At 38.0% G+C, this 8,463-nt stretch overlaps 1 protein-coding gene across 2 annotated transcripts in view; it reads right to left on the bottom strand.

Moving 5' to 3' along the window:
- gal (galanin/GMAP prepropeptide) overlaps nt 1-8,171 on the bottom strand; it is a 14,212-nt gene extending 6,041 nt beyond the window's left edge. Inside the window, exons 1-4 of one of the 2 annotated variants that reach the window (XM_050072309.1) lie at nt 7,889-8,171; nt 7,635-7,715; nt 4,859-4,913; nt 2,607-2,678 (exon numbers count right to left, since the gene is read on the bottom strand). In XM_050072309.1, coding sequence (XP_049928266.1) covers nt 2,607-2,678; nt 4,859-4,913; nt 7,635-7,715 — 208 coding nt within the window. In that variant the 5' untranslated portion in view covers nt 7,889-8,171. The remainder of the gene's footprint in view (nt 1-2,606; nt 2,679-4,858; nt 4,914-7,634; nt 7,716-7,888) is intronic. The other variant, XM_050072310.1, reaches the window with a different exon arrangement.
- Between the last annotated feature and the right edge of the window lie 292 nt (nt 8,172-8,463).

The following is an 8,463-nucleotide window of genomic DNA, read 5'->3' as shown; positions in this document are numbered from 1 at the left end:
GCTTTCATGTGATATGCATGGCATTTCTGTGCGAGCCTGCATTCGCGAGTAATCCATCCAAGAGTAATGTGTGTGCAGAGCTGTATGAAAGCTCTGTTATTCATGATTTTAGTGTAAATTTATCATTTTTTTCGCTATGAAAACATTGGACTACCGACAAGTGCTTGGTCTTGTCGGAAAGCTACAATTTCGCTGTTTCACGTGATATGCGTGGCTTCTCGCTATGACGCACGGCCGCGGAGAAAATCAATAGAGAAGAACAGGTGTGAATTTGGACGCACAATGCATCGTTCGGGCCCATAGGGTTAATGTAAGAGGCCTTACTATAGGTCCATTACAAAGTTGCCTTTCAACAGTCTAATTTCAACATGTTCTCACTCCAAACTCATCAAATATGCCAGCTTGGTGAGTGGCCCTACACTTCAAACTAGACTTGGGCAGTATCACGGTATTACGGTTTACTAGTTTATTTAGAGATCCGGATGGTTTAATTTTCAATACTTTCAAAAATACAGATGACCTCTTTCTATTAAACTCATATGCAGATGCTATGACAAGGATGTATTGTATGTAGAGCACATCATGCGCCACCAGAGGTCAGTCTCTAATGGTGTAACAGCCAGCTGAGCTGAGACATAGGGCAATTGTCATTGGTGGGGATAACATTACAGGACTGTAAGCAGCCAGCCAGCAACAACAGAGAGAGACCATGGAGAAAAATGGCATATTTTCACATCTAGCTCAGTGAATTAAGGTATTATTAAGGGATTTCGGTGATTGTTGGAGCAATGGTCTAACTAACTGGATGACTAAAAGACAAGCTGAGATGATTTTGGTGGTTGGCCTTATTTGTCAAGTTTGAATGAGTTAATGAGGCAATTAAGCTGGTATTAGTTCAGCTGAATTTAAATTCAGAAGGTTGGCGGCTGTGGGCTATTTCTCCATGTAATAAGTAAAATAGGTAAAAGAATATTTCCTTTTTTGACTTTTTTTTAATTTATATGGTTTACCATCATATATCATATACCTGGGTGAAATTTCACATAAGTATGAAGAAAATAAATTCCACCCAAGGCTATTTCAAACTACAACGCTCTAGGTACCCCTCTAGCATCAGTTTTGGTCACTCAAGGACAACACGTCATTACATGCATAGTGTCTCTTCAAAATAAATGTCCATGTTCACAGGAAATGTAGATTTCGTCAACAAAATGACTTGTTTAAATTCAGAAAATAAGTTCTTATTTTAGGTTGAAATAGGTACGTTTGTTAGATAACTTCACTTAAGTAAGTTCACGTGCATGTCATGTGTCTTAAACTCCAACAACAAAACACAAACTCAACATCTAACACATGTTATATGAACACTTGTCAATAGGTGAAAGTCCTGTGTTTGTTTTACCCATCATCCCCTCATCCTCTATCCCTCCCCTCTGTCCTACGTGGACTTTCTCACTCTTTACACTGTATCATTGCCGCGGGTGGGTTTACACTGGGCTTAGCTGATAGCCTGGTGCATTTCATAAAGAGGCTCAAGGGGGCCTTGTGTCTTGAAATCAGATGCTGATGGCATCATGATGGAATTAATTTTTCCCCAGAAGTTTGAAACAGCTTTCAGGTCAGTTCCTGTTTTTTTCTGTGACATTTTTAAAATGCAGCAAGATCTGGTATTATACCGTGTTGATATCATACGTAATGGAATTACAAGCAAACCAACAGCCAAAAAACTTTCAAGTTTGCTGAAGACTTTCTGACAGTTATGAAACTTCCTACTGTCAACAATCTGTGGCAAAATGGCTGCCATGTAACCTTCATTGGCAGTTTCATCTAAATGAAATCCATTTTTAATATTGACATAATCACCTCCACCACCACCTTTGTTCATATGTGGCAGGGGGCCAGATTAGGGGGGTGGGGGCCAGCTGCTTCTCACTTCATATTGGTTGTGAAAGAAAAAAAGCAAGACAAACGCAATTGTTTCATCTTTCTTTGAAAATGTATTCAACTTTCCACCCCTCCTGAAAGTGGTGCTCCTCACTGTTGACTTAATGCCTCTTTGCCATGGCCATGTCTGCGTGGACAGTCCTGCCATTGTGAGTTGAACAGAAAAAAATGCAGTGATCTGAATAACCAATATTGTGTGGTGGGCTACATATATAATATTTTGAAAGTCAAGCCGCACACCACCTAAAATTGGTCTGCAGGCCACAACTGGGCCGGACTTTGGACATGCCTTATATACGGTAACTAACCATTTCTACCACTTAAGGCATTTTAATCTAGTGTACTAAATGTTTAGGGTTGTGATCTTTTTAAAACAATGTGTGAATGCTCACAAGAGATTTTCCTGTTCGGTCGTCATTACGGAAACACAGTCGAGCCCACTGTGCCACACTTTTCCAACAGACACTCTGAGATCAACATGCGTTTCTTTGCTCTTAGCACAGAGGGAAAGCAATGTTTGGATGCAAAAGCACAGACAGCAGTAGGAAGACGGATGTCCTCTCTTGATGAGTGACAGAAGCAGCTATGAGGCGGGATGTTTGTACAGAGCAATTCCTGGCCTGACACCAAGGCCCTGCAGCGGCCGTACGTTTCTATCTTACATTGATTGACCAGCTCGTCTCTGCCTCTGGCACTGGGAGAATCCTTTATCTGAATAAGGTGATCAATACGACCTGAAACACAGGATGAGGCAGGAGCAACCTTTACCTGGGCTTCACACAAACACACACACAAACACACAAACACGCACACGCACACACACAAAGGACAAACATTTTCAGGGTTCCTGCTGTGGACTGATTTGAACCCTACAATGGGTAAGAACAGACACACACATACACACATGGAAACCATCTGGATAGCTAGTGTTCACGGTAATGAGACTATCTTTAAATTACACTAAATGAGCTAACACAGTGGAGACAGTGGACAGGGACAAAGAAACAGAACATTGATTCACAGAAGATGAGTTTGACCTTTTCTGTTGTAAGTCATGTTACACAGGCATCATTTTCAAACAATACAGATGAGCTCAGACTCTATAATTGTGAAAGATATATTACATTTCTGGGTCTGGAACAAAGACTTCTATCCACCCCCCACTTTAGGTTAAAGCTACTAATGAACATCTTTATGTTGAAACAAAATTTGACATTTTAGGAAAAAGGCTTATTCACTTTCTTGCTGAGAGTTCGTTGAGAAGATTGATATGACCACCATATCTGTCAATTTAAAAAGTATGTTATTTTGTCTTTTTTTTTTTAACTGGACTCTGATTTCCCATATTTTTTGTGTTTAAGTGACTAATGGAGACAATTTTTTAAACTGGTCAAGTTCTGAGAGAGACCGCTGCAGCAGCATTCCAGGTTATATGTAATAATCCCTGCGGGCAATTGTGCACCGTCACTGTACATCCACTAAAAGGGTTTGTGCCCATTCAAAGAAATGCAGTTTTTAGCAGTTTTTGGCTTTGTTTTTCAGTCTCAGAGGTTGCTGCTTGAGTTCACTGCACACTGGCAAAAAATCAAAAACTGCTTGACTTGAAGCAATCTCAGTCAACTGAGGGGTCTCTGACTGATGATTTGAATATCTGACTTTAAGGGCGCTATTTCTCTTTATGTCCTTCCTGTAATGTTGTCAGACATCTATAATAATAATCTCAGCCTGTCAGTGGCAAAAACAAAGGCTCTCGCCGAAATCATTCACTCATTCACCACTCCCTACTCACTATGTGAGTTCTATGTAGAGCACCATATAGTGAACTCAAATGCAACACAAAAAACACTTTTGGACACTACTCAGGTCATTTTCTTTACGCTTGTAATTATGTCATTGCTATTGTTAAATTAAAAGGTCATATTAACATCGGCTGCTGAACCATTCATTACAAATACTATTTGTGATAAAAACATGAAATTATACTGAGGGTATTCTCCCAAATTAATAAATAACATTACAACATACTTTGTAGCCGTGTGTTGTGCTATGAGATGCACTGCTCTCAAGGCTGTAGCCATGGAGTCAACATTGGGGGGGGACCAAATCTGCACGCCCCCCCCAAACACACACACCCTTACTTCCTGCCATTGAAATTCTAAAGTAAAATATGTACAAATTCACTAACATATCTTGGACAAACCACACACAGAAGTGCAATACTTGAACCGATAGTAATAAGAACTATTAACACTACTTAATGTGTGTTTTGAGTGTGTTTTGAATCAACTTAACTTTACAGTACTTCACAGAAACCCTACTGCCGACTAGTGTTTTGAAAGTATAACTGCAGAGTAACACAGACATGCCACCGCACAACTATAAACCTGCCTTTAGCCTCCAAATGTGAGTGTTATTTTGCAACCCCACAGCTTTTTCCAGTGGCTTTTCAGCCCCCAAACATGGGTGTTTTTTTGCAACCCCTGAAACCGAGACATTGTTGATTTTCCAGAGGGGATTGTGCCCCCAAAATGGGTTATGTTGAGTCAAAACATGATAGTATCCCAACCATAACCAAGTGGTTTTGGTGCCTAACTCTAACCACACATTAAGCACAGCATTCTTGACATGTAAAGTTTCAACATTTGTATTACATATCATCATGCAAATGTAACACATCTGTGGGTTGAGGAAACGTACAATGGCAACATTTTTTCTGACGACTGGGTTGAATATGACAGAAAAACATTTGGACATATTGGAAGCACATGATGATTGCTGTGAAAGCACATGATGATTTCCACAAAGTCTCGTCCCAAAACTACATTTCCAGATCTCTTGAAGTGAATTTTTGGATAATAACTGATTACTGATGCAGTGTGACAGTAGGATGCGTATGTGTGAAGTCAGTACTTACGGGGACCTAACAGGTAGCCAGCACTGTTCAGTGTCCAACCACGTTTCTCCTTCGCCTGCAGACACACAGTGATCAGATCATGAACAAGGACACACAGACACACAAAGGTTAATTGTTTAATGTTGATTATTTTATGTTTTCTTTCATCAAGTGAGTCTTAAAATAGAAAATATGCTCATATTCAGAGTACATTTGAAGATGGATTAGTAAAGTCAATAAATGAACTTTCGATGTAGCCTACCAACTAGGGATGCACGATAATATTGGCACATCATTGGTATCAGCCGATATTGGCTTTAAAATGAAGTATCAGAATCGGCCAACCGGCTTTTTCTATTTTTTATTTTTTTGTTTGTTTGTTTTTACAATGAATGAATATTACATACATTGAAAACATTCTATTTCATTTCTCCATCTGCTGGTGGGCCATCATGATAAATGTATGCATGCATAATATGATGTTAATTCCACTACAGAAGAGACTTGATGATCACTAAAATTAGGTGGGAAAAAGGTGGATATATTGACATCGGTATTGGTTATCTGTCGAATGAGTTGTTATATATTGGCATATCGGACATCAGCAAAAAATCCAACATCGTGCATCCCTACGATCTACCATCATTCTCTCACACATTGTGCACATATCTTAGCACAAACCGAACAGCCAGAGTGTGTATTATTCTATCAACTCCCATATTAACTTAACTTAATTGTAAATGTCATACTTTTACATTATTATTATTAATAATATATATTATATAATAGTTTTATATAGCAAATTTCATGCAGAGATTCGCTAAAAGTGCTTAACAAGACAAGATCAGATGGAAATAAACAGTATGGGAGAACGGGGCACAACCTATGGTAAGTGGTTACACAGGATCGATCCTTTTGTGCTTCCAGACAGTTGACCACAATACCACCAAACAGTGGCCTGTGAGACTGGACGTGTCTCAGTGGAGTTCAGTGACAAAGAGTTCTTTCCGCCAAATTAATGCATCTCTTTGACATATTTGTTTTTTGACTACAGAGCTGTCTGTGTAAGTCAGCTAAAACAACCATATATCATCTTATTATCTTATTAACTGTCTTTTTAGCACTGTTTTGAACTAGAGGAGAGCGGGGCACAACCTAACACATTTTAGTTTTAGCTAAATGTTATTTTTTTTAAAAATCAGATTTTGTTTTGTGATATTCTAACAACATGCACATCTCTGCTACAAATGAACAGTTGTTTTATTCTAGAACTTACCTTTCTTTAACAATTGCACTTGGAAGTGGTAGGAGTGAAATGTTACCCCATGGGTGGGGTCAACCGTAACAGGCAGAGTGTTATTTGTAACACTTGCTGGAAAAGTCTGTTTAACACAATTAGTTGAGGTCAATCTATATACTATAGATTGATACTGTTTATGGCAGTGTTATTATGAAATTATAACGTTCTCACAATGTGTTTTATGTAATCTTGTAAAATGTAGCTTTTTTGGTGGGACACTTCAATAAATCCAGCTGTTTGACCGAGAAATGTGTTGATGTTTTCACAGCACTATAAAATAGATATTAAGGAGAGAGGTGTGATGTAGTATCATGTATTGCAAAAAGGCTTTATGCTTATTTTCTTCAAGGTTGTTTCATAAATGTGTATTATTGAATTTGTGCTCATTCTAAGGAAGTGTAACGAAGAACTGAATGACTTTAAAACTGTTCATTTATTTATTTTTTATAGTTTAGATTTCTGTGTTTCCCTGGCACAAAAGAAGACTAAATAACAAAATTAAAAACCGAAAGAAACACCAATATAGAAACATCGCTGTCGGTTGTCTGCAAAATTGTTAATTTAAACACTGGTATCAGTATCAGCCCAGAATTTCAAAATTGATGCATCTGTAGTTCAATTAGAAAGTTAATTTGTACATTTTATTATAATTCTACAATAACATATATTCATTTATTGTTTATTCTTCTTAACAAGTAAATTTGTAATTCTTTTTTTATTGAATATTGATTTATATTATCATTCTAACATATGTACACATATTTGTATCATATTTGGGGAGGGGCTAGGGCAGCTACCACTGGTTTTTGGATTTCCAAACATCTATCCATCCCTCATCTAACCGCCAATGCTTCATGAATGGAGAGGAGAAATCAGCCCAAAGTTGGATACATAGTATGTGTATATATTATATTTTTCTCTTTTCATCCGTGATAGATTGATGGATAGATGTATGTAGATACCTATCTCTCCATCTACATCAGGGGAAGGATTCTCAATACATGTATCCATCTGTTAGTCTATATGAGTATAAACTATGATAAAATATGAGTACTGAATGTATGAATATTGACATGACTGTGAAACTGTGTCAGTAACATACCTGACAAATTAAAAATACAAAGTTGCTCATTTAATTGAGGCCATTAGTTCAAACTGAGGTGCAAAAACATAAAAGATGGCTGAGTTAACGCCGCATTTCAACAACGAACATCGCTGTGTGGAAATGTATCCGTCAACAAAACTTTATCAGTGTTACCAATACACTTGACGCAAACTGAAAGCCGAATTAAAAAGATGGATCTTTAATTTCTTTTAAAAATTTCTAAGGGAGTTTGCCGTTCTCAGATCCATTGTAATTTTATATTGTGTATTTGCCTGTTTTACATTGGTATCTTAGATTGTGTTTTAATATATCTAAATAATGCGACACCTTATTGGATATACAACACACGGTAACAATAAAGCTGTGCTGAATGTTAAATTTAAACATCTTACCGCAATGACCAAGCCGATGGTCTCTGACAGAGTTGCGCAAAAGATGAGCGACACGCAAAAAATCCCAAAGCACCTCTGCATCTAAGAAAGAGAGAAAAGAAACCATCAGCTTCAACAGCAAAGTGTTTGGATACGTTTTTACTGAAGATGAATGTCATCAGCGAACATGCAGGACAATTTTCTCCATCATAAGTGTGCAGTTTAGTCGACACTTTTCCAGAGAATAAAAAGAAGAAAGTAAAGGAGTGACTTACCTTTGATGTGACTGTCCCGTCTGTTCCACTCTGAAGTCAGCGGCACAAGTTGGCTGGTGTGTGTAACACTCAGTGGTTCGGATGAAACGAGGACTCCATCCACCTTTTATGTCTTTCCAGCCCGACCCTGCTGCTGTCAGCTGGCGTCAGCAGCTCCCTCCTGCAGACAGGATGAGCAGGTCACGAACACAACGCATAATGAAATTCAATAATATCATATAATGCCATCATCAGATTTTTCTATGTCGCCTTTGGAGACTTTGGATTGAATTTAAAAAAGGGGGGAAATACGTCTGCGCTGTTTTTCTGTCCTGATCTGATGTGTGACTTTAACAAGCATGTTCCAGCTGCAGCCTCTGAAGCAGCAGACGATCAATAAAACTGTGAGTCAATAATCATCATTGATTTTATGGCTCCTGTTTTTTTTCTTTTTAATTATAATGTCATGATTAGTTTCTTGTTTTTTATATCTTTCACAGTTTGCTTTTGGTGCAGATTTTGTTGAGTATTATATATCAACTTTTGTAAATGGTGTGACACTTGTAGCACAGCAGTAGCAATACAGATGTTTAATA

The sequence above is a fragment of the Epinephelus moara genome, chromosome 20 (assembly GCF_006386435.1).
Source record: "Epinephelus moara isolate mb chromosome 20, YSFRI_EMoa_1.0, whole genome shotgun sequence".
NCBI classification, from domain to species: Eukaryota; Metazoa; Chordata; class Actinopteri; order Perciformes; family Serranidae; genus Epinephelus; species Epinephelus moara.
The sequence above is the reverse complement of the archived record's forward strand: the minus strand, read 5'-3'. Positions and strand labels throughout refer to the sequence as shown.